Raw genomic sequence first — 26,595 nt, 5'->3', positions numbered from 1 at the left:
TGTAGAGTCCTTTGGAGAGGTGGAGTGCCTATTTGGAGCGGCAGGGTACCCCTTTGAATAATGATCCCGGGACATCTTTGGGCAGCTCAGGTACCCCTTGAGGTTGTTAAAATTAGGCATAAATGTATGTATAAAGTGCATAAACTCGTTAACTGTCAAGCTCATTGGAACTGTCTAAAGTCTCAAAATGAACTGTTAAAGCTAACTTAGAAGCTGATTAGGCATTAAAACTCCTGCCCTTACATTCTTGAAAAATGTCTGGAGGAAAAAAATGTCTAGAGTATTTATTTAAAAAATGCTTGCTATTTCACTCTGTCTGCTGACATTAAACCTGATGGTTACCATTACCAGATTAGTGCTGCATGACTGATTTCATAGCCTTCCATTTTCAAAGTAGGGTGCCTTTCACTTCAGTTTGTTTGACAGCTCCAAGTGGTTATCGGCTCTCTGAAGTAAGACTGTGATTCTAATGTTTGCTTTGCTTGAGGATTAAGCACTTGAATGAAATGTTTGTTTTTATAAGGATGTAGTTGATGGGATGTAAATGCAGTGTATGGGTTTTTATGAATGAGACTTTTTTTATAAAAGTGAATTCATCAATAGATACAAGTTTATTTTATTTAATCTCAGCATGGGTCCTGAGGTACACCCACGGTAGATATTGGGTGAGTTGCCGTGGTAGGTGTAAGGGCAAAAGATGGTGGGTAGGGGGCATGGGTTGGCAAAGTTTACATAGGGGCTCTAAACAGTCATGGGGGTGGGAAGAAGGGGAACATGAGGTGGCATGGAGGGTATGAGGGCCCTTGGAGGTATGGGGTGGGTGGGGAGCATGGGTTGGCATTGATGGACATGGTGAGTGTGGGTGGGGCAGTTTGAAGAGGTGTGAGCTGGAGGGCTGTTTTACGTTTTATTGGGTTCTCTTTAAAAACGTCAACACAGTGCCAGAGAACATCCGCATCCATTGCAGGGTGGCCCGGTCAACGAAATCCAAACTTCCAGGGCATTCATTCCCCAGGTTGGGTTTGCAGAGCCGGGAAACACGCCAATCCTGCGCTCCCAGCCCAAGAGCAAATATCCAGGCCAAAATAACTTGGGCGTTGTAGCCTTCATGGTAAGCATGCAAAAACAAGAATGAAAAAGCGCTGCATTCTTTCAATCACATGTCATTTTCACCTTATAATTTATATGAAGAATCTCACAGACCTTAATTTACAATTTAAAATATTTTATGCAAAACTTTCTAGCTTTTGCATTAAAATAAACAACTTCTACCACAGAAGTAACACTTGGTCTTTTTAAATTAGCAACCAAAATTTGCACAATTGCAAGGATTCAGGATATCATTATATTAAGAACTATTTTGGCTACAACAACATTATACAGGAATACAAATATTCCTTTCAAAATACACATTACAGCTATCTTTCGCTTTTTGTAATTTTCAACATTTCTAAAATCTTTAAGTTTCATTGCTGTCTGAGGGACACTACAAATTGCAAATGCAATATCGCTTGTGATATTACTATTTCTTTGGGGAAATTGTTTTCAATTTCCAATAACAGAAATTCCTGTCCAAAGAGAACAGGAACTAACTTTACAACCTAACATGCACAATTACTTTTGCGTCCCTGTTTTTACTTGGAAAAACAATTGAGTTTTTCTTATCCTTTAATTTAGGTTCCTGTACCAGAGGGAAAAAAAGCATTTTGTTTGCTTTTCACTTGGAATCACGTAATAGCTCAAAATACAACAATGACTTACAACCAAGATTTTGCTTTGTCAAAAGATACTTATTTTTAAAACTAGGCTTTTCCTTACATGTTCTTGGGTAGAGCTGGGGAATGGGACACTGGATTACCCTACTGAGAGCCAGCACAGACCCGATGGTCCGAATGCCAACTTTCTGTGTTTTAATCACTATATGGGTGGGATTTTCCAGCCCCACCCGCTGCCAGGATTGTCCACTCCCACTGAAAATCAACGGACTTTTGGCTGGCCCACCAGATCTCCTGTGGAGGTCCTGCCACGATGGGGCTGGAAAACCCTGGCCTATGATTCATTGCTTCAGGTAACATTGAAATTAATAATACACAAAAATTGATTTCTGAATGACTGTCCCTCCAAATGGAGGACTAGGATTGATCATGTGAAGCAAATCTGATCTCTTATCAGTTAGTCAGTCCCTTACCTCTCCTACTCTGGTGGTTGCAAGTCTTCACTGGACAGCCCTGCCAGCATTGAGGTGGGAGATACAATAACAAGACCCAGGACAAATCATAAAGCCCAAGGTTAAATAGGGAATAGGAATGTCATTGTTACACATACATACATTTAAAAGTATAATTAATAAACACAATATATAAAGAAAGACAAAAAAGAGAGAAAATGGAAAAGAACAAAATTACGTTCCTGCATTATGCTATTATATGTTTAATATTGACAATAGCCAATTCCCACAGAAGCAAGATATTCAGATCATGACCAGTGAACTGATTAAATTGAGAAGATAGCCGCAAAAGGTCTGAATTTGTAATAGAGCAGAAACTAAATTAATGGTATCTATCTTGAAACTGAAAAAATCTGAGTACTTGCACTTGTTGGAGGGGAGGTTGGCTAATGGAGGGGAGGTTGGCTATTTTCCTCTGCACCCTTTTCAGAGTCTTAATATCCCTTACATTAATATCCCTTACATTCTTAAAATAGTAAACTGCTTGCCCAAAATTTGGTACAACTGTTGATATCTTGACCATACTTCCAAGTCTCAGACACTATATGGGGTCTCGTAACACCTCCCAAAATATTATTTTTCGATGGGAAAACAAAGAACCGGGTATATCACCAATACTTTTATGGTAAGGAATATTCAGTTGGTTGGACAACGTACCTAATCAGGTATAAGGGTAACAAGGCTCTGACCTAAGAATGAGTGCCTCTTGTGATAAAGGTTGATCTGGTAAGATTAGTGGAATGGCTGAAGCTCCAGCAATGGTTCACTGGAGATAGCATCTGAAAATTCTGAGGGCATGACAACTGAGGAAAGTGTTGGGGTTGGGGTTGGTTCCAAAATACAACCTGAAATAAAAATGGAAGAATTTACTTTTCAAACATCTATTTACAACAAAGTGGCCAACAATCGAAAGAAATCATGATTGCCTCTCCATATTGCTAATAAAAGATAGTGGTTCTAATTGTTAAATAGAGAAATAGAGACATGGCGTATCTGTCATCCAAGTAGCCTAAACAAATGCATCAGATCGACCATCCGTGGGATCAAAACTCTTTATTGCAATTATACACCAGATACTAGGGCAAATGATGAGTGAAGAACCATCTAATTTTTCCCCGATGTTGTACCAGGACAAAAGATAGAGGATTTTAACTTAGAACAAAAATATATGCCTTCTTCATCATACTTATAATTTTTAAATACCTACCAAATATATCCAACAGAAGGAAATGAAACAGAACTATACTCCAAACCCAAATGTTTCTCTTTTGCAGTGCTTTTGGCCATCTGTCGATGTGCAAGAAAAACATGACACGCTTTTCCATTTTTCACACTTTCTCTGTTAATCTTAAATAAATATATATTTTTTACATTCTATTTATGAACTACTGATACCATTTTTTTTCTATAACCTTGATGGAAAAGTCCAACAAACAAGCACCGACACAGATTCATGGTTTAGTGAAGGCAGCAGAGCATTGTAGAGGTATGTCATTGCTGGAGTTGGCACCAACTTTAATGTTTAAAAAAAATTATGATAATCATATCGACATGCATTATGCCAAGTGTCAAAAGAGATTCTGCCTTAAATTGTCTTAAAATTAACTTGTTTTTCATGTTGATCCATAGTGTGAGAAACAAATTAAAAATCGTTATCGAAAAACAAATAGGTGATTATTTTTCTATCCCAAAAATGGACTTTTTATTAATTTAAATATATAAGTTAAAATGAATTAAAAAAAATAACATTCACATTAAATTATGGTAGTAAGTCAATGTTAACTGGAAATCGAAAAATGAAACTTTTAAAAATCTAATTAGTTTTCAACTATTCCCTCAAAACTAATTAGATTCACTTTTACAATATAATGTGCACTCTTATCTTTACAGACTCTCCTACCGAACAGGACAGGATACTGCAAATTGTGACACCTGTCGAAACAGTGCATGCATCATTTATAGGTAAGCTGCTAATCAAAATACAAACAAAGTCACTTTTGATAACCTGCACCTCCTTAAAAATGTAAGTTTCTGGTTGTCTCAAAAAAAGTATCAAATCTTTAAACATTACCAAACCACATCAAAGATTACTTTGTTTCGGTTAATTCTTTGCTTTTTGAATGTATGTGAGTCTCTGTATACAATGCACATCAGTCATCTCAATGCAAGAAAGCCCAGGACACCATCCTTTAGAGTTCTAGCAATGGTAACTGCCACACAAGATCTTCGAACCAACAACGCATGATTGTAGTCTTAATTTTTTCATGGGGTGTGGGTATCACTGGCAAGACCAGCATTTTTTGCCCATCTCTAATTGTGTTTGAGTAATCACCACATTAACATTAAAAGTAGAGAGTTGTTTCAATGGGGCAAATTTACAAAGTCAAGCTTATGGAGAAAAAACTTGTCAAGATATTCACACCCTCATAAACAGGTAATCTTCTCCCACACAGGTGCATCATACCTTCAACATTAGATAGATATTGGGCCTGAATTGCCTCTAAATGGCAATCAGCATTGGATTGCCACTTCGCTCCGAGCTTTTTATTTTAAGTCTTTTTCCCATCTTGTCTTGTCCGACCTTCCAACTCAGGCCGGGTGAGATCCAAGTACTGCAGTCTAATCTGAGCATCCCCGGAGCCTAGCATTGAAGAGCAGCTCTGTTGAATGGAAGGACGACATGCCCCTTTTTTTTTTTACAGCACTAGCTGCCATAAAGCAGGAAAGTGAAAGGTCCATTGAAGTTTAAAGGTCCTTGACACGCCAGGGAGGAAGTGAATGCATTAGGTAAGTGGGTAGGATTTGGGGGGTTGATTGGGGTGGGGGGACAGAGGTCACTGGGGGTTGGGGATTTTGGGCCTCATGTCAGGTCAGGTCAGGGTTTGCGGGGGGGGGGGTGTTGTTTGGCCTCAGGACAGTGTTTCAGGCCTTGTGGGGGTGGGGGGTGGGCGTGGGCCTGTACAATAGTTACCTAGAAGTTAGAAGAGGTTTGGATTCCTCTAACGTTTTCTGAGTAACTATTGATGTAAGCCAATCGGAACTATCTGAAGTTTGCAATTTAAATCACACTTTAGGATGGTTCCCAGTGCAGGGCAATTGCCCAGGAGAAGTTTGTACTTCCAGGCCACTGCTGTACAAGTCTTACCTGTGAACATCCGAACAGGATTCTCCAGCACATCTTTGGGTTATCAACCCAGCACGACACCCTGGAGCTAGGAAGCTATGGTCCAATATGTTCTTTGCCAGCAATAGCAACGAAGAGGCTTAAGGAAGCAACAAGAGCGCTAATATATTGCGGAAACAATAATACAACTCCAAACTCACACCAGATGAAAAGGAAAATGAGGACTAAGCTGGGTGGGAGGTCTAAATGTGGAGGATGAACTTTTTAAAACAATGAAGATGGTTACATCCATGGTAAGTAACCTAACCTAACATCCATCTGCACTTGCAAAAACAGAACTACCTGGAAAAACTCAGCAGGTCTGGCAGCATCGATGCTGCCAGATCTGCTGAGTTTTTCCAGGTAATTCTGTTTTTGTTTTGGATTTCCAGCATCCACAGTTTTTTTGTTTTTATCTGTGTTTAATTGACTGCCACTGCTCTTCAAGAAATGCCTACCTCCTTGAAAAAGTTCTGTTCTTTTCTGCGACAAGATTTCCGTTCCTCTCTTTTGCCTTGCTCACCTTCATTGCTTTCCATTTCCCTCCTGTCTCCCTCTCTCTCCGCCCCCCACACACACACCTTAAACCAGCTTATATTTCAACTCTTTCTTGGACTCGAACTCAAGTTCTGTCGAAGGGTCATGAGGACTCGAAACATCAACTCTTTTCTTCTCCGCCGATGCTGCCAGACCTGCTGAGTTTTTCCAGGTAATTCTGTTTTTGTTATCCATCTGCACTTGTTCAACCTCCCCATATAAACATTTGTAAGGTATACTAAATAAATTCAAAGAAAGGCCAATACTGGATTTTTGAAGGCCCATATCTTCAGCGTGCAACATAGCAGCACTGATGTGTCAAAACAATAAGGTCAGGGTAAATCATGTTGATGGTATGTGCTTGATGCTTTGTACATGATCTTTGGGAGAATCCTGTGCATTTGACCTAAGTGCTTTATCTTTCTTTATTACAAAGTAATAACACAACATTCAGAAATTCCACAACAAAGTGGGCAAGTTGATCCGGTTTCCAAAAAATGAATATGGTTGACATGCATGCATATTAATACATAATTACTATTTTTGAAAAGACATGGGATCACTGATAAAGCTTCTTTATTGAACTCTGATAGCCTCTCTTACTCTGAAAGGTAGTCAAGGGTGACAGTATAGGTTGATGGTGGAATTTTGTATCTTCTAAATAGTAGGCCCAATTCACGTGGCTGGACCTTAGCCCTGATGAGACCACCCACAATTCTGCACTTCAGGTGCTTGTAATGGGCAGGAATATCTCCACACCCACACAAAATCAGAGCACTGGAAAGTCAAAGACTTCCCACCAAAAGACTTTCAAAATATCAGGCAGTGCAAGAAATATGTTCTGCAAAAATTAATTTATCACTTCATGAATTCAATCAATGCCATTTTCTTTCTGTATTTCTACTTGTGTAACTAACTAATCTGTAAATAAAGCTTTCCATCGCTCAATGTAACAACCTGACGGTATGGTACTTACTGAATTTTGGTTTAGGCAGGAAAATAATATGGGCATGTTGTTTCTGTTCTTTTTAAAAAAAGTATTGCTAGTCCTTTGGCATGCTATGCCATAGATAACACATTTAAGAGCACAGGCTTTGATCCATAAGAGACGCAGGGAAGAAATTTGTTCACATAGTGCCACAATGTGTGGCACTATGTAGATTAATGTCGGTTCACTTCAGATTTAACATTGATTCACCAAGGCAGGCAGCACCTAGGCCATGACCCTCAGAGCTTTCTTCAATAATATCAATGATGAATGGAACGTGGGCGTGCAGGTGGTGGCCCACAGGTAGCTGCCCTGGGAATCAACATATGCCTGAGTAGACGACATAAACAAATTTTTCCCCCTCATTCTTCTTATTGAAACTATGGGCTGAGTTTAGTTAGGATGGCAAGAATCCACTCAACAGCCGTAATGATGAGGGAAACCATACCTTGGCAATATGAGGGACCCCCAACCACATTTTGGGCCCATCTGGCAACTAATTAGCTGTCATTGGGGTTCCCAATTGGAGTCTGTCCCCAAAAATGGCCAGCCAATCAAAGAGCAGGCAGCTCTTCAGTCTCATTAGCGCCCCTGGGAACAGTGAGCATTGCTGGGACTGCACCCAGTGGAGAGGACACCACCTTCGCAAATAAGTGAGTCGAGTCTTGAAACACCAAGGTCTGTCAAGAAGGCCCAGCAAGGAAGTGGGGATGGGTAGTTGGTGAAGCCAGGGGGTATGTTGCCGCAAGGGTGGTCAAAGCCCTCGTGGGCCAGAGGGTGCCTGATTAGGAGGGCAGCTCCTCCCCAAGCCCACAGGGAGGCCACCAGGTTTAACCAGGTCATCTCCCCATGCAAAGGAGAGCCCACCCACTGCTGATAAAATGCCACTCTGGCTTTAATTGGCCACTTAAGTGTGTTACAATCAAGTCAGAGACCAGTAGCATTTTGTTTAAAATAGACAATGTTTGAAATCCCAGTTACCCAATAGGACAATAAAGCCACAAGATTCCATGGTTTTAAGCAAACAAAATAAACCTTACTATGCAAAGTCAGAAAAGTAAAACAATCTACAATATTTATATCATACACTAAATTCAGAATTAACAAAGTGAACATGATTAAACAGGCAAACCATGGTCGAACACACCATGCTGCACGTCAAATGGCAGATGCAAACAAGACAAATCCCACAGATTTCTCAGCAACCCTCCCAGGCATCGGTGGCTTTTGAGTCACAATATCTCATTAAAACTCTGATTCCCTCAAGAGGGATTTCAAGTCTTCCATTTTTGAAGATCTAGCTTCTAAATTTACTCAAAAGCTGCTCTGACTCAGACTGCCTCAAGAACCACTCAACTCCTGATCGTTGTTTCTTCTACTGAGACTGCATTCCACAAGATTCAGAAAGCTGCCCTCCACCTCTAATTACCAGCACACTTCCAATTTGTTTTTCACAGATTACTAGGTTCACTAAGCTGGCACTGCTCCTGGGTTTCTTCAAACTCCAGTCTCCCGGCTGCACTATTAATGGCTCCCAGGGCTTCCCTGAGCCCCAACTTCCTCCAACACAGAACCAGTGACCCTTTGTCACCTTCTCATCTCCCCAGGACTTGCCCTGAACTGCACCTGCACAGAACAGCTCCCAGGGCTTCTCTGTGAGCTGCAAGCTACATGAGATTCAAACTGCAACTCACACTGCACCGAACGGTTCCCAGAACTTTTTCTGAACCCTAACTGCCTGAAGCCTGCTGGGGAAGGTGGTGGCTTGTGGTATTGTCACTGAACTTGTATTCCAGAGGCTCAGAGTAATGATCTGGGGACCCAGGTTTGAATCCCACCACACCAGATGGTGAAATTTGAATTCAATATAAAAACAAATCTGGAATTAAAAGTCTGATGAAAACCATTGACAATTATCGTCAAAACCCATCTTGTTCACTAATGTCCTTTAGGAAGAAAATCTGCCCTCCTTACCTGATCTGGCCTACATGTGACTCCAGACCCACAGCAATGTGGTTGACTCTTAAATGCCCTCTCAACAAGGGCAATTAGGGGTGGGCAATTAATGCTGGCCTAGCCAGTGATACTCACACACCATGAATGAATAAAAAAAAAGCAGCATTTTTTCACAATGGAGCCTCTTACCTTGCTGCAGAACGCTTCCAGTAAACACAGATAAACTGAAACCAGAGAACCTTCTTAAGCTCCAACCATCTCCAGGATGAGGTAGCCTTTCAGAGTTGACTGAATGCCTTTAAACAAATTTAGCAGTAACTCCCAAAACAAAACATCTCTCTGGATTGCACTTCTTTGCAAGCAGTGAAGACATCACGTCTCCAACTCTGCAGCTGAGTAAATGTACCTGCTGTTTTAGGATATTACCTTTCTAGCAGTGAGTTTCTAGTAATAGGGGAATGTGTCAGTACTTATCGTGGGTCTCCAGGGAGTGTGTCAACATGGCCCTTTTGAAAACTCCAAGCTGCTTTAAGATAAAAGCAAAATACTGCAGATGCTGGAAGTCTGAAACAAAAACAGAAAATGCTAGAATAACTCAGCAGGTCTAGCAGCAACTGTGAAGAGAAAAGCAGAGTTAACGTTTCAAGTCCATATGGCCCTTGTTTCTTTCTCCACAGATGCTGCCAGACCTGCTGAGTTTTTCCAGCATTTTCTGTTTTTGTCCCAAGCTGCTTTAGTTGCATTTATCCCCTTTTCTACAGTTAAACTTCAATCTTCCCAGAACAAAACATTACCTCTAAAATATTTAGATCAGCTATGAACTAGATATTTGAAACAAGTGGCACAATTGGCCTCTTGGTGGGAGGATGGTCCTCCACCTTACCCACTGCTGGTACAATGCCATGGTGGCAGTAGGGCTGTCTCTTGCCATTTTAGGGGCCTGTCTGCTTCCTAGCCTGTCCCTAGACAGCTGGTAAAATCCAGTGCTGTCTTTCTGCTTTAAACTACCATTTAAAATTACTGGGAAAAATCATGATTTGCAATATGGATCTCTGCTTTCCATGTCATTTTTGCCAATCATGAGCTAAAACCAAAGCCAACAACCCTTCTTAAAGAACAACAATTTGGAAGTGTTCTGGCATAGTAAATATCAGATTATAAATAATCTGTGGCTATGTTATTGGTCAATACTGAACCGAGATAATGAAGTAATCCTGCCACTTTGTAAATCATTAGTGTGACCCCACTTAAAATACTGTCTACAGCTATGTTGCCACAGTACAAAAAAAGGATATTACAGTTTGGAAAGGAGACATTAGAGAGAAACCTAAATGATAGAGGGATTGGATTGTGATGTTATTACATTTGTGAAGTGACTACATAATGCTATTTAGCTACACAAACTATTTCATCCTGTCCAAAATTAGTACTTCAAGGCGGGTAAATTCAAAATTAGATGGTTTTAAAACTGGAAGGATCAAGTAAACTTGACAAAATTTATATCCTCCTTGCAGTGCTGTCAACTACTTCAAGTAATACAAAATGAATGCTGCGGTGCACACAAATATACCAATTTTGTGCTGATTGCTCAAGTACATCAGTCAGTTCCTTCATATACGAAGTAGCATTGCACTGGAATTCTTAAACTAATTATTTTTTTCTCCAGACGATCTGTATTCTTTGAATGCTAATGTGATAAAACATATGTTTTGTCTAATGAATAGTTAATGCTTAGAAGATAATTCAATATGCCCAGATATGAAATCTTTCAAAGTTAATACAAGAAGTTCTTCTAGACGCCAACTTACATTAACTTTTCCATACAGTTCAACATTTCTTGCTAGTGAGAAATAGTAACTAGGCAGACTTATATATAAAATGAAATATAAAATTCAAATCACTGCAAACGTGCACTTAATATACAGGTACAGTATCTCAAAAATGGTAACCGCGGAACCAAGATTTCGGATCTTGACGGTTTTCGGGTCGGGCAGTTCGGGTCGTATCAAGGGTCACTCGGACCACTCAGAGCATGGGATAAGACAGGCGCACAAAGCCGATAATTATTCAGTGCGCCACTGCGCCAATTCAGCACCTTGCAGAACAAGCTGGTAAGTTATTTTGCTCATGTAATAATAATTAAAATCCATGCATGAAAACTTTTAAAAAGTCCAGTTTTTGGACATTGCCAGTTTTTGGATAGCTGGATTTGAGACACTGTACCTGTACAACTAATGAGCTTCAATGGTACTGATGAGTGAAGGCATGCTGTGTTATGATCCCAGTTGGGACCGGTAAGCTTTTCTACAAACAAGAAATCTAAAATCTCAGTCCCTAAACGCTCAATCTAAAATCCTTAAAATGCCTTCTGAAAAGGGCTACACCCTCAAAAAACTCCAACACAAACACAATTTCCCTCTCATACAACTGTTTGGACTTTACCTAATCATATTGTAACCTCTTACCATGTCCTTACCAATTTTGAAGTCAAGCTAACTGATCCTGTCTTCTTGTTCTGTCTCCTTTTTTGAATAAAAGAATTACATTTGCTACCTCCCAATCCATAGATACCATTCTACAATGATTTTGGAAAATCAAAACAATGCATCCATATCTCTAAAGCATTCTCTTGTAAAACCCTAGGACATAAGCTATCAGGTCCAGGGGATTTGTCTACTTTTAGTCCCATTCAGTTCTCCAGTACCTTTTCAATACAAATATTAAATTACTTTAAGTTCCCCATTCTCATTAGACCTTTGGTTCCCTGCAATGTCCAGTATACTCTGTCTCTTTTAATCTGGAGATAGACACAAAATATTTGTTAAATGTTGCTTGTATTTTCTTATTACGCATTATGACTTCTCCTGCCTCTAAGGAACCACATTACTGCAGAAAATCTCTTCTATTTTTCATATTTACAAAAGACCTTTGGAATCTGTTTTAATATTTCTTGCTAGTTTACAATCATGTTCTATTTTCTCCCTTTTTATTAACTTCCTGGCCATCCTTTGCTGAATTTTAAAACTCTCCCATTCCTCAGGCTTATTATTCTTCTTGCCGACATTGTTGGCCTCTTCCTTTAGTTTAATACTATCCTTAATATCTCCAGTTAGTCATGGTTTGACCGCTTTCCCAGAGTTTTTGTTCCTTAAGGGAATACAAATTTGTTAAAAATTATAAGTTAATTAATTGTTAGCCATTGCTTGCCTCTCATATTTTTCCTATCAAATTTGCAATCTACGCTCAACCAACTTGCCCCTCATACCTTGACACTGTTTAAATTTAAGACTTTAGTTTTGTACTTAACCACATCGCACTCAAACTTAATGGGAAATTTTCCATATTACAATCACTCCTCCCCAGAGGATATTTGACTATAATATTACTAATTAAAAGTTCCTCATCACACAACACTAAGTCTAAAGTAGACTGTTCCCTAGTCGGTTTCTTGAAAAACGTTCTAGAAAACAGTTTTAAATTCATTCCATGAACTTTGTCCAAGCTACATTTGTCAATTTGGTTTGCCCAGTCCATATAAATATTAAAAGCTATTGCATTACCCTTGTTACCTGCTCCTCTAATTTCCTGATTTGTATCCTGTCCAACACTATTAGGAGGGAGCTATATGACACTCCCACCAGTGTTTTTTGCCCCTTATTATTTCTTAGCTCCATCCATCCTGATTCTACATTGTTTCTCTGGTCTTCTAACTTTATGCCTACTGCCTTTATCTCATTCTCCTCTTCTTTTCCATTTTGCCTATCATTTCCAAAAGTCATATCCCATAGCATATTTAGGGCTGGATTTTCACTACCAAAGCGGGTAGTTTCAGTCAGGAAATCTCCCGACTTGGCAGATATAAATGGTCAAGTCTCACACAATTTTTGCACCGGAGAGGAGGGAGCAGGGTCAAGTTAGGCCTGCTGACCCCGGAAGCAGATCGATGGCGGCCATGAGGGCAGGTGAGTGCTGGGGGCAGGCTGGCTAGAAGGACAGCCTCTGAGACTTTGTCCCAGTTGATTTAAACGCTCTTAAGCCCTCTAACCCTCAATCTTCACACCCCACCCACTTCCTCTTGCCCACTCACCCAATATGCACTATATACAGAACCAATGAGCCATTTAATAACAATGGGAAGTCCTGAGAAGCTGAGAAAAAAAAATCACCCATTCAGAAATCTGCTTTGAAAAACAACTGCTGTTCTTACAACCGTTTAAAAGTGTCAATCAGGCATAGCTATTCAGGACTATATCAACAGAGAAAGCTGGCTAAACATGTTTTTCCAAATGACCTCATTTTGAATGTTTGGCTGAGCTCCAAATTCACAAATGAATTAACTCAGCAGGGGTTCTATTTTGACAACTGGAAATGAAGTGTTTGCTTTGATTATAACCTCAAAGATGTCAATCAATAAGTTAGGATTTCTTTCTTTTGCTTTGTCAATGGCTGTATGTTTATTTGGACAAAATTAAGAAGTGTGAAGGGAGGGATGGCTTCTGTTATTGAAACAATGAGTGCCTCTGTCTGATATTTATACAAGGTTGTAATAACAGCAGTATTCCCAAAGTAGGTTTCTGAATGGGTTTTTATTTTTCCTTAACATTTCAGGACTTGACATTATTATATTGGTTGTGTGGATAGTGCATACTCAGTGAGAGGACATGGGGAGTACAGAGGGGATGGAGGGTACAATGGGGAATGGAGACATGGATAAGACCATTCAAACTTATCATTCAAAAGGTTCCTGAATTCAGACTAGGTTCATGACATCTCTGAGCGACAATGAACCACAAGTCATCCAGAAGATGGCCCAACTCCGCAAAAAATTTACGAGTTAGAGGAGGGTGGGGTATGATATGTCTACTTCTGCAATTGAGCTGGCCAGGTTGGGAATGCAGAATGCATGCTTGCTACCTGCACCCTTATCACAATGCCAATGAAAACTGCTGGCGCCAGGAATCAGGAAAGGAATCCCAGTGTAGCATCCTGTCCGCCATTTTTAAATGCCTCTGGAGTAGACCCGAATCCATGAAAATCTGGGCCTTAGTTCCCAACCTTGGTCACCTTGCAACTAGGTTTCAGCAATGGATACAGGTCAAATCCATTTTTCTTTATTATGTTATCAATTCATCTATTTTGTTATGAATGCTTTGTGTATTCAGATGTAGGGTCCTTAATTTTTTTTAAACTTTTTTCCTGACGTAGCCATAGTCGCCAATGCCCTATTATCATTATTAAACTCTCTGGGAAGAAATTTGTTTGCATAGTGTCACCCGAACTACAATTCCCCACAGGCAGGCAACATCAGAGACCATAGTGCTGTCTACCCCCAAGGAATTCACAGGATCACCGAATCTCACAGTGCAGAAGAGGCCCTTCGGCCCATTGAGTCTGCATGGACACGTGAGAAACAGCTGACTTACCTACCTAATTCCATTTACCAGCACTTGGCCCATAGCCTTGAATGTTATGATGTGCCAAGTGCTCATCTAGGTACTTTTTAAAGGATGTGAGACAACCCTCCCACCACCCTCCCAGGCAGCGCATTCCAGGCCGTCACCAACCTCTAGATAAAAATGTTATTCCTCACATCCCCCCATACCTCCTGTCCCTCACCTTGAACTTGTGTCCCCTCATGACTGACCCTTCAACTAAGGGGAAAAGCTGCTCCCTATCCACCCTGTCCATGCCCCTCATAATCTTGCACACCTCGATCAGGTCGCCCCCTGCACCAATGAAAACAACCCACGTCTATCCAACCTATCTTCATAACTTAAATATTTCATCCCAGGCAACATCCTGGTGAATCTCCTCTGCACCCCCTCCAGTGCAATCACATCCTTCCTATAATGTGGCAACCAGAACTGCACACAGTACTCCAGCTGCGGCCTCACCAATATGTCCTCCCTACTTTCGTAATCTATGCCTCAATTGATAAAGGCAAGTGCGGCATATGCCTTTTTCACCACCCCACTAACATGCCCCACCGCTTTCAGAGATCTATGAACACACATGCCAAGATCCCTTTGTTCTTCAGAATTTCCTAGTGTCATGCCTTTCATTGAATACTTGCTTGTCAAATTACTCCTTCCAAAGTGTATCACCTCCCATTTTTTAGGGTTAAATTCCATCTGCCACTTATCTGCCCATTTGACCATCCCATCTATATCTTCCTGTAGCCCAAGACACTCAAACTCATTGTTAACCACCCAGCCAATCTTTGTGTCATCCGTAAACTTACTAATCCTACCCCACACATAGTCATCTATGTCGTTTATATAAATGACGACTAATAGGGGACCCAGCACGGATCCCTGTGGTACACCACTGGACACTGGCTTCCAGTCATTAAAGCAGCCTTCTGTCATCACCCTCTGTCTCCTACAAGTAAGCCAATTTTGAATCCACCTTATCAAATTACCCTGTATCCCATGTGCATTGGCCTTCTTTATAAGTCTCCCATGTGGGCCCTTTTGGGCTTTGCTGAAATCCATATAAACTACATCAACTACACCACCCTCATCTACACATCTGGTCACCTCCTCATAAAATTCAATTAGATTTGTTAGGCATGACCTCCCTCTGACAAAGCCACGCTGACTACCCCTGATCAAACCTTGCCTCTCCAAGTGGAGATAGATTCTCTCCTTCAGAATTTTCTCCAATAGTTTCCCTATCACTGATGTGAGACTCACTGGCCTGTAGTTCCCTGGCTTATCTCCACAACCTTTCTTAAATAGCGGAACCACATTAGCTGTTCTCAAGTCCTCTGGCACCTCCCCCGTGGCCAAAGAGGAATTAAAAATTTGGGTCAGTGCCCCTGCGATCTCCTCCCTTGCCTCCCTCAGCAGTCTGGGACACAAATCAACCAGACCTGGAAATTTGTCCACTTTTAAGCCTACCAACACCTCCAACTCCTTGTCACTCCCTATATTAATTTGCTCTCCCCGAGTTCGATATCTTCATCCTCATTCTCTTGGATGAAGACAGATGGGAAGTGTTCGTTCAACACTCTATTGATGCCATCTGGCTCCACCCATAGATTGGCCCCTTGGTCCCAAATGGGCCCTACTCTTTCCCTGCTTATCCTCTTGCCATTGATATGCTTATAGAATATCTTGGGATTTTCCCTACTTTTACCAGCCAGAGCTTTCTCATTTCCCCTCTTTGCTCTCCTAAATGCTTTCTTAAGCTCCACCCTGCACTTTCTGTACTCCATTAATGCCTCCGCTGATTTGCTCCCACTGTACCTGCTATCAGCCTCTCTTTTCCTTCTCATCGTATCCTTAATATCTCTGGCCACCCATGGTCCTCTGGGCTTGTTACTCCTTCCTATCACCCTAGAGGGAACAAGTTGAGCCTGTACCCTCCCCATTTCCTTTTTGAACACCGCCCCCCCCCCACCCCCACTGCTCTTCTGTAGATTTCCCACAAGTAGCTGTTCCCAGTCTACCTTGGCTAGATCCTGCCTTATTTTACTAAAATCAGCTCTCCCCCAATCCAAAACATTTTTTTGCAACTTGTCTATTTCTTTGTCCATAACAAGCTTAAATTGTACTATGTTGTGGTCGGTATCACTAAAATACTCCCCCAACACCACCTCAGCCACCTGTCCAGCTTCATTCCCCAGAATTAGGTCCAGCACTGCGCCGTCCCTTGTTGGACCCTCTATATATTGACCTAAAAAGTTCTCCTGTACACATTTTAAGAAATCTACTCTATCTAAGCACTTAACACTATGTCTATCCCAATTAATGTTGGGAAAGTTGAAACCACCTAATATAATTACCCGACTGCTATTGTTTTTACACACCTCCGCAAATTGTACATATATTTGCTCCTCAGTTTCCCGCTGACTATCTGGGGGTCTATAATAAACATCTAACAATGTGGCTGCCCCTTTTTAATTCCTAAGCTCTACCCACAAAGCTTCATTCGTTGCCCCCTCCAAGATATCATCTCTCCTTATTGCAGTAACTGACTCTTTAACTAATAATGCAACACCTCCTCCTCTTTTACCCCCTTCCCCTATCTCACCTGAAGATCCTATATCCTGGAATGTTGAGCTGCCAATCCTGCCCCTCCCTCAACCACATCTCTGTGATGGCTACTATATCACAATTCCACGTGTCAATCCTCACCCTTAACTCATCTGTTTTATCTGCAATACTCCTGGCATTAAAGTGGAGGCCATCCAGCCTTGCCTTACTTCCTTGAAACTTATGCAGCTGTACTCCCTCTGGCTTGATTGTTTTACTGTATTATGATGTGTCCCTATTCTGCTAACATTCTGTGTCCCCTCCCCCTGCCGAATTAGCTTAAACTCCTCCCAAAAGCACTAGCAAACCCGCCCGCAAGAATGTTAGTCCCACTCTGGTTTAGATGTAGACCATCCCGCTTGTGTAGGTCCCACCTTCCCCAGGAACGGTCCCAGTGATCTAGGAATCTAAAACCTTCCCTCCTGCACCAACTCTTAAGTCACGTATTCAGCTGCGCTATTCTCCTATTGACAGAAGTGAACTAATTACTCCGCTTCCTGGCACAATCTGTCAATTTTACCCAAAGTGCTACCTTACTTGACATTTATCTTCAGAGTTATAAATTGGCCCTTTAGCCAAACCCTTTCTCCCTCTATTTAGTTTGAAGTCCTAATTCTGGTCCTGTTATTAAATTTTCCAGGACAGTGTCTCCAGTCCATCATTCCCCACTACTGGTCCCAGTGCCCCGTGAATTTGAAACCTCTTCCTTCCACACATTCTTTCAACGATGCATTTAAACCTCTAATTTGTTTGATCCTATGTCAATTTATGTGTAACTCATAATTCAGGTGGTAATCCCAAGATTACCTTTGAGATTCTGCTTTTTAATTTGGGCCGTAGCTCCTCAAACTCCTTCAGCAGAATCTCATTCCTAGTTCTACCTATCTCATTGGATTCTATGTGAACCACAACAACTGGATCCTCCCCACTCCTCCACCAAGTTCTACTCCAGCCACAGGAAGATGTCCTTAATCCCGGCACCAGGTAAGCAACACAGCCTTCAGGATTCCTGGTTGCAGCTGCAGAGAACAGTATCTATTCCCTTGATCATATTGTCCCCTACCACTACCATATTTTTTTTGGTCCCATAGCTTGAGTGGCCTCCTGTACCATGGTACAATAGTCCATTTGCCCATCCTTCCAGCAGTACTTTTCTCATCCACACCGGTAGCAGGTATCTCATGTTTGTTGGACAATGCCAAAAGCTGAGGCTCGTCCATCAGTGCATCTGCAGGCCCCTTACATCACTGAGTTACAGTCACATCCCCCTGCCCCTAACCATTAACCAAATCTAAACCACAACCTAATCCAAGAGGTGTAATGCCCCTTGGATAAAAATGTCCAGCCAACTCTGCCCTTCCCTAGCGCATTACAATGTCTACACCTCAGGATCCAGTTCAACAGCTCTGAGACAAAATGTCTAAGTTGCAGACACTTACCACAAATGTAATTGCCCGAGATCTCCCTGCAAAATTCAACATGCTGCAGATGCAGCACATTTCTTGCACTGCCATCGCTAACCACCCATGTTTAATGTATTTTTTAATTAATTATAGTTTGTGATTAATTCATTTGGGTTAATTCATTTGGTTTAGTTTCAGATATTTTTAAAAATTCATTTATTTAACTAGTTCAAATTATTAATTTATTAAAATATTAGTTATACGTTCCTAGTTTTAAATATTTACTAAAACTCATAGCTATATGATTTGATTAAAAATCGAATTGTCAAAATAGACTTTATGAAATTTCTTCACCTATTTTGACACTGTACCTTGGTTTATTAGGAATGGAATATTTTTCATGGTACAGCCTCAACACAGCTGAACAGTCCTTTTATCCACAATTGTGTTTAGACAAATAAGCTAACTTGCATTTATGCATGAGGGGGAGAGAGAGGAGTTGGTGGCATTTGTGTAATGGTTTGATTTTTTTTTGCAAAGTCGCTATGGCAGCCAGACTGTTTATCTGAGCTTTGCCGTGGGGTTCGGTGCTTTTTTTGGCAGGGGGAGTAGTTTATGGCACTTCATGGTTGTACTTTGCATCCTGGGAATACGCAGGTCCGTCAACTTGCATTTATATAGTGCCTTTAACATAGTAAAATGTCCCAGTCTGTCCTCCTTTAAAGCCACCCTTAAAAGCCTAGCTCTTTGACAAAGCTTTGTTTCAATGTCATTTTTTATCTGTTTATGTCCCTGTGAAGTGCTCTGGGTGTTTTCTTACCTTTACAGGAGGTACTTAAATGCCAGTTGTTGCTGTACATTTCCAGCATTTGCTGCGTTTATTTTAAGGATTTTCATGTTCTGTGGTGCTCAGTTGCATTAGAAATTCAGGCGAGGGAGCGAGGTTCTTTCCTGACTGCAATGGGGCGTGGAAGGGGCAGTGTTTGTTGGGTTGGGATACAGGACATTGAGGGCTTGGACAAGTTACTGAGTCTGACACACAAGTGGAGCCAGGTTTGAACAGCATTATCACCGGTGTTTTGACCTGTTAATGCTGGCTGTACGGGGAAATCCTGAAAGGACTTTAAATGAGCTCTTGTTTTCTGAATCGCAATACATTTTTATTTCAAACATACAAAACACTTTCTTCTGTGCTGAATTCTCAGTCTCACCAAATTCTCAACTTCCTACTCTTTTTACAATGCACTCCATAAATGTTGCGAGCTATGTTACGCTCCGTCCCTTAGCAGTTGTAACATCTCATTCACAATATTGTAATTTTCAATGGATTTTCTATTAATATTAGCCGTTCATTGTAGTGTTTAGTTTGTTAGGGTGGAGGAGTTGTATGTTGAGCACATATTCCTTTTCAAAATTAGCAATGAGATGTGAAATTATCTTGCACTGCCAATTTTATTTTGCCATAATATATTAAATTCTTGTGTATTAATATATTTTGTGCAGTAATTTGTAATAGAATCTGTTCACACATTTTCTATTGCAAGTTTATTTTGATGCAGTTTATAAAATTGGCCAGGATGATTTCTGTAGGATTATGATGACAAACTAAACATATAAATTTGAAGGAGAGCAGTAAGAATAACTTAAACATTATTGTAAGGAAAAATGGCTGTGTATTGTGGAAAAATCTCTCAGCAAAATCGAATTAGGTTCCAAGAATTACCACTGCTAAAAATTATCTAGGAATTTAAAGGTTGACCTTTTCTTTTCACATAAATTATTTAATTTTGTGGTTCTCCAATCCTGCATATATGCATCAGAGTTGTCTGTGAAATAATGTAGTCATATATAATTAATCTTTGCTGATCTCTGAGTCCAAGAGCTATTGTAAACATGAACCTCAATGAATTGCACATTTTTAGGATAGTTGGTTCTTTGCAGTTTCATTTGACAGCTTTATTTGTGAGATGAGATTTTCAGTCACAATGCAACACTTCAATTTTTGTCTTTTAGATGTGTCTCCATTCTTTATGTTCATCATACTAGAGACTGATCATTTAGAGACTTAATCAGGCCTACTGTCTATTTTGACAATTGTAGTGAAATGTTTAAGGCATTGATTTTGGAAGAATTCAACTTACTTGGCTGTTAACATTGTGCTTTGAAGCCATCTGTGCATGATGAAGTTGTGCAGTTGGGTATTTCTTCTTTATCTTTGGTTGTCAGTAAGTTCTGCAATGCTTGGTGCAATTTTATCCTACTCTTTAGGTAGTATTGTAAAAATGTGATATTTGACATTGCTGCCAATTTCATGTCCCTATTATTTTGAAGTGTGTATTTTTAAATTTTTCAAAGCGTGTGAACCATATTGTTGCTTAGTATCTTGTAAACAATATAAAAGAATGTATTTGGTCCTTTTAGAATATTCAGTAAATACTTCTTTGTAAAAATTAGAATCAATTTTTTTGGATCATAAAAATTAGCTGTTTTATTATGAATTACTCTGACAACAGAACACAAACAATTAAAGCTACAGACCAAATCCTTACTATTAATCACGATAGCTCATGGAAAACAAAACAAATGAGAAGCAATTGTAACATCTCATCTGCAACATTTTTGTTGTCATTGTGGTTTCAAGGCAAATTGATGAATTGTGTCATAATCTCACTGTCCAGAAAGAGACAAATTTCTAGCCACTCAAAACCAAAATAATAAGTCTCAAAATTTCTACAGCACACAAAACGTTATGGCACTCAAGTTTTCCTCGGACTGTTCTTTTGTAGCATATATAGATAACTTATCAGAATATGTAAATATTGGGCCATTATAAATGAATGGCAATTGTGTCACATCATTCATGTAGTGCCCCTGAAGAAAGCATGCTTGAGCCTCTAAATTTCTCATCTTCATCAGTGACCTGTATATTTGTGATATCTTTGCTTAAAACAATGCCCCTGTCTGAAAGATGAGTAGCAAATGAATCACTACAAGCACTGATGAATAGATGTAGTCTGGGGTAATTTTATTTTATAATTTTACTGAAAAATTTTGATCACAATGTCGTGCTCACACCTACACAATAAAAGCATTAAGATTTTCTCTTATAAAACAAACTAGTATATATTCTCAAGTATGTATCTTTGGCTTGATATTAATATCTAATCTTTGCTGGGGTAAAGACATGTCCAAGGTGACTAGGAAAACTAGAGAAAGAATGGGATCTTTTTTATAGCTATTGCTAAATTAGTCTAATCCCATACCTACTACAAGAATAATCAATCCCCTACTCCTATAACCTAGTGGATCTCATTAGGATTATTAGTGATCTACCCAAGGACATGCCCTCTGCTCATTTAGCATGCCTCAAGGTGCTGCGCTTTAACCTTCATTGGCTTGTAACATCAACATCAAAGAGCAACATGACTAGGGAAAAGAATACCTGAAGTAGTTCCTCGTTGCCTTCCTCATGTGTGCTTCATCAAAACACAATTCCTCTTCCTGAAGGATTCTCCACCTACAAGTAGTCGTTGTCCCTCAAGGTTCTAGCCCTTCTGCCATCACCACCAGAAATTTGCTGCTTTCGCCATTGGCCATGTAACCCGGAGCATTGGAACCTTATCTGGGCCCTGGGGCTACTCACAAAAGGGCTGGGAAAACCACCCCAAGGCCTCAAAAGAACCTGCTACCCTATTAGGATAGCACTGAACAAACTCTGGAACTTTGGGAAAACTTGACAGTAGTATCAGTCCAATGCAAGGCCACAAACACCTAAACAACGGCAAGCATTGATGCAGCTACATCTTATTTCATCACTCTTTAATCCATTCATAAAGTCCATACAAAATGCCAGCTAAAAATATTCACTTCTTCTTACTTCAACTCTGCCTATAGAACACTCCCCAGTAGTATTACTGCAAATTGAACCTTGCCTCCCAATATTTCTGTGCACAAAGTCAAGTGGAAAATTAGTTATGCCTTGAACTAGTAACATTTAAACATAAATTGGGTGACAAAATCTCTCAATCTTTCTTTGCTCCTCTATTCATGAGGTAACTGAATTCACTTTTATTGTGCAAAGAGGCAGTCTTAGTTATGGCGCAGCAATTTGGTCAGATGTTCATCTTGGGGTTAAATATAACACCAAGATTGGGAACAGTCTGATCCACTCGGATAGTTGCCAAGGAGGGGGATGGAGTTGGTGGCTAGGGAACCGGGTTTGTGGTGGGAAATGAGGACATTGGCTTTGGTCCTCTGCTCATCCAGTACTAGATGTTGAACAAGTAGTCAGATGACTCAGAGACTGTCAAGAGAGGCAAGGTTCAATTTGCAGTAATTTGAAGTAAGAAGTGAATATTTTTAGCTGGCATTTTGTATGGACTTTATGAATGGATTAAAGAGTGATGAGATAAGATGTAGCTGCATCAGTGCTTGCCGTTGTTTAGGTGTTTGTGGCCTTGCATTGGACTGATACTACTGTCAAGTTTCCCCAAAGTTCCAGAGTTTGTTCAGTGCTATCCTAATAGGGTTGCAGGGTCTTTTGAGGCCTTGGGGTGGTTTTCCCAGCCCTTTTGTGAGTAGCCCCAGGCCCAGGTAAGCAATGTATCATCAGTGTAAATGTAGAAACTGATATTTTTGGATGATATTGCCAAGGAGCATCATGTAGGTGAAAAATAGGAGGGGGAAAGGATGGATCTTTGGGGGGCACAAGTACGGCAGTTGGAAAATAAGCCATTGCGAGTGATTCTGTCTATGACGATATAATCTTCGTTAACCAGCATTCACGGGGAAAAGGTGGTGTTGGTTAATCAAAAATGCCAGTCACCCAGGAGTTCCACATTTTCATCTAATCCTGGGTGTATCTCATGTATGCAGATGTTGAGGTCTCGTGAGAGGTGCAGGTTTGTGTAAATCTAGTGAGCGCTGCAGAGGGAACATGGAGCTGCAGAATAGTGAGAGGTGAGGCCAAATTGAGGGCAGGTCACGGGTAACATGGATATCTGTGAGTTTGCCAATTTTTTTTAGCAGTTGTGAGAGTGGGATTAACGGGGAACAAGTTATTATTTGTTTTTTTTTTTAAAGAATGCATAATCTGAACACTAAAAGTGACCAGCTTTAAAAAAATGAAGCTGTCAGAAAAATCTGCTTAATGGAGAATTCCAGTTGGAGGAGCACCAGATAACAAAGCTTACTACATAATAGAGTCAGGCGAATGCTGTCCTACTCGGCTGGAGGAGACATTAGAGAAGGATGGTGTGGTCAACTGTGACAAAGGTTGCAGGCGAGTTGGGATAGGCAAGGAAAGATAGTTTACCACTGTTGCAGTTACTGTGACTTTAATAAGAGTCTGTGGCGGACAGATAAACTTGATTGGAGGGATTCAAACATGGTGTTCGAGGAAAGATGGACAGGATTGGGAAGGCAACATGTTCAAGGATTTGGAAAAGAAAGGGAGGTTGGAGATGAGGCAGTAGTTTGCAAGGGTGGATGGGCAATTTTTTTTTTGAGAGGGGTGATGATGGGAAATTTGAAGAAGCAGGGAATATTACCAGAGGAGCAAAATCCATGAACAATATCAGCTAACATGGTTAGCCAAGAAGGAAAGTTAGGTGGTCAGCAGCTTGGTCAAAATGAGGTCGAGGGAATCAGCCTCATAAACAAGGTGAGCTTGGAGACGGCTTGAGGAGAAGTGGAAGAGAAACTCTTTATCCTGCACTCCTCTCTCCTTGTACTTAAGGGAGCGGAGATGAGAGCCATACCCCGGTGAAGCGACCAGGTTGACAGAATATGGTTTTAAGAGAACTGGGACAACAGAGGAGGAGGTGAGGGTAAGGTTGAACAGATCGGTAGCTGCAGAAATGTTGAGGTGAATGGAAGGCCTAAGGCTTGACAGTTGGGATTTTGAAAATGCAGTTTAAGTGAATTAGGAGAGTGTTTTCTCCATTCCGCAGACACAGGAGTATGGTTGGAAGGGGGAGGGGTGTGGGTAGAGAGTGATCCAAGGAAGTGATCAAAGATGGCTTTATCTTGATTAACACAATGGGAGAGGTCATGTGAAACAGCAAATCAAAGGGGTGGTCATAAATATGGGTAGGCAAATTTATATTGAGAAGGAGTTTAAGGGAGAGAAGGAGAGCAGTGAACTCAAGGGGAGACAGCTGATGAACTTAAACAGAGATCGAAGACACTGCAGGTGAGAAGTTGTTTGGTGCAGAGGCTGAGGAAGAAAAGTAGCGAAGTATATCAGTGCTAATATGATCCTGGCTGATATTACTGCTGGACATGCCAAATCCCAGGGTGGAACCAAGCTTGATAGATCCTAACTTTTATTTTTTGTTTAGATACGCGGAGAGTGGCTACTTAATGGTCACAGGAGTCAGCTGCTAAACTTTTAACAAAAGAATAAAACATTTATTAAGCCAGAAAAGATGAACTGTATTACAATACTCCTTCACCCACAACTATACTTTCACAGATGTATACAGGTTTGTAAGGATAACACAAGTTACAAAAGCTATCTTGTACTCTTAACGTTCACACTAAGTATGCAGTCCTTGTAAACCAATAGGTGATGTGTAGTCAAACGGATAACACTCTGAAACCAAGTGACAGATGCCACCCCAAACAAATGCTCTGGATCTCTCAACAACTCCCCTCAGACACCTGTCACACTGTAAGTCAGCTGGTCTCACTGAACTCCTTTATTTCACTCAAGGGTTTCCAATCTTCATTCTTGAAGAACTCTATTTGGAATCTCCTACCAAACCGACGCTTTCTCTCAGATACTTTCCGCAAGGGTCCACCTTCAGGGTTTAGAACTCGCCTTCTGATGTTCCTCTCCCCTGATCACCACATGCATTCAAGCCTTCTTCCACACGCACTCTCTCTGGCTCAGCCATGCCAGCAGAACACACCTCTTTTTCACATGCCCACTGTAAAGAGTTACGACCTTCAGCTGTCTCTTTGGAACTTCTGGCTTCTCCCAAGCCGATATTGCTTTGAATCTGCATCCTGCAGCTTTCTGCCTTTAAGCTTGGGGCCTTCCTCTCCTTCCACAGAACAGCACCTTTTCCAAACACCTGTCCTTTCTTTAACTAGAATGTCTTCTTGGGACCCCTCCTTTCTGTCTCACTCCTTGGCTTTGGGACCTTTCCGTTCTTTTGGGAGATCTACTCTCTCTGCAATTCCCTCTCCCAGTAGACTGCTAATGATTTCGTATCTCACTTGAGATCCAGAACTCACTTGAAATTCACTTTTACTTTAACTTCAGAGCAACTCATCTAAGATTCTTAGACTTATCTCCCTCAGCAGTCTGCTAGTATGTCACATAGAGAGAGCCTTAAACTGTTCCCCTCAACTTACAACATAATGATCAACTGAACTAAAACTGCTTTCAATTTCTCTGTACGTCTGTGGGCAGGGTCTCCCTCTCTGGACCCCTGTTGCTAGGCAACAGCACAGTTCTTTTTAACCTTGTGTTTGTTTTATTCCCTTCAAAATTCATAAAATCTTCATTAAAATGCAGGCATCTTTTAAAATGAAATAAAAACTCAACTTCTCCTTTTCTTAATACACAAATACAGAAATACAAATCAAACTTAAACATTAAAGATGTACCTTATTCTTAACACACTCACAAATATACATATAACTTATTAAACTCTCTCTATTTCCTAACTGTGAATTTTTTTCATGATACATGGGCAGATGGTAGAGAACAAGGACTTTAAATGAGGCAAGAGGGGTGGAACTAGGCAAGGTGCTCAAAGGAGAAGGTGCCAGAGGAGCAGAGGAACAGATCAAGGTGTGATTTGGCAGTAAAAGCCATGTATAGCCAGCCATGGGAGGCTTCATTTAGGGTACAGATGTCACAAAGTCTCAGTCAAGTGTCTGTGAAGGCCAGGATATCGACGCAATCATGTCCACAAGTGAACAGTCTACGGGTAGATATGAATACAGATAGAGATAGTTGATCCAATGACAGAATCCACAGGGTGAGCATTGGGACGGTTAGTGGGATAGGAAGGATGTAGGGAACATTAGCTTCCTACAGGCGCAGCGTTTGAGAAGGTTGGCAAGAAAATAGGAAAAGACAGATGGAGTTGCTGCTCATAAGCAATCAGCGCCATGTTTCAATAAGCCCTTCGGAGGATCCAAGAGATGCGCAAAGGGAAGCTATAGGTTTATTAAAAAGGGAGTCAACTTGAGCAGCAGTAGGAGTGTCAGAAGGTCAAAGAGTGCTCAAGTATTTGAATAGGGATTTGAGAGGAACAAGTACCCAA

General features: G+C 40.7%; 2 protein-coding genes across 5 annotated transcripts in view; one reads left to right on the top strand and one right to left on the bottom strand.

The window, feature by feature from the left end:
- Positions 1-26,595, bottom strand: part of dock1 (dedicator of cytokinesis 1) — a 693,250-nt gene that overhangs the window by 381,192 nt on the left and 285,463 nt on the right. The window lies entirely within an intron of this gene.
- The window catches only part of LOC121290102 (inhibitory synaptic factor 2A), a 56,307-nt gene that overhangs the window by 11,684 nt on the left and 18,028 nt on the right, over positions 1-26,595 (top strand). For 3 of the 4 annotated variants that reach the window (XR_005945704.1, XR_005945703.1, XM_041210282.1), the window contains one exon: positions 4,118-4,189. Coding sequence is in view for 2 of the 4 variants with exons in the window: in XM_041210282.1 (XP_041066216.1) it covers positions 4,118-4,189 (72 nt within the window). In the remaining 2 variants the exon portion in view is untranslated. Of the gene's footprint in view, positions 1-4,117; positions 4,190-10,796; positions 10,983-26,595 lie in introns of those variants that run through there. The other variant, XM_041210281.1, reaches the window with a different exon arrangement.

The sequence above is a fragment of the Carcharodon carcharias genome, chromosome 17 (genome assembly GCF_017639515.1).
Source record: "Carcharodon carcharias isolate sCarCar2 chromosome 17, sCarCar2.pri, whole genome shotgun sequence".
In the NCBI taxonomy this organism is placed as follows: Eukaryota; Metazoa; Chordata; class Chondrichthyes; order Lamniformes; family Lamnidae; genus Carcharodon; species Carcharodon carcharias.
Note: the sequence above shows the minus strand (reverse complement) of the source record. Positions and strands in the feature narration are given on the sequence as shown.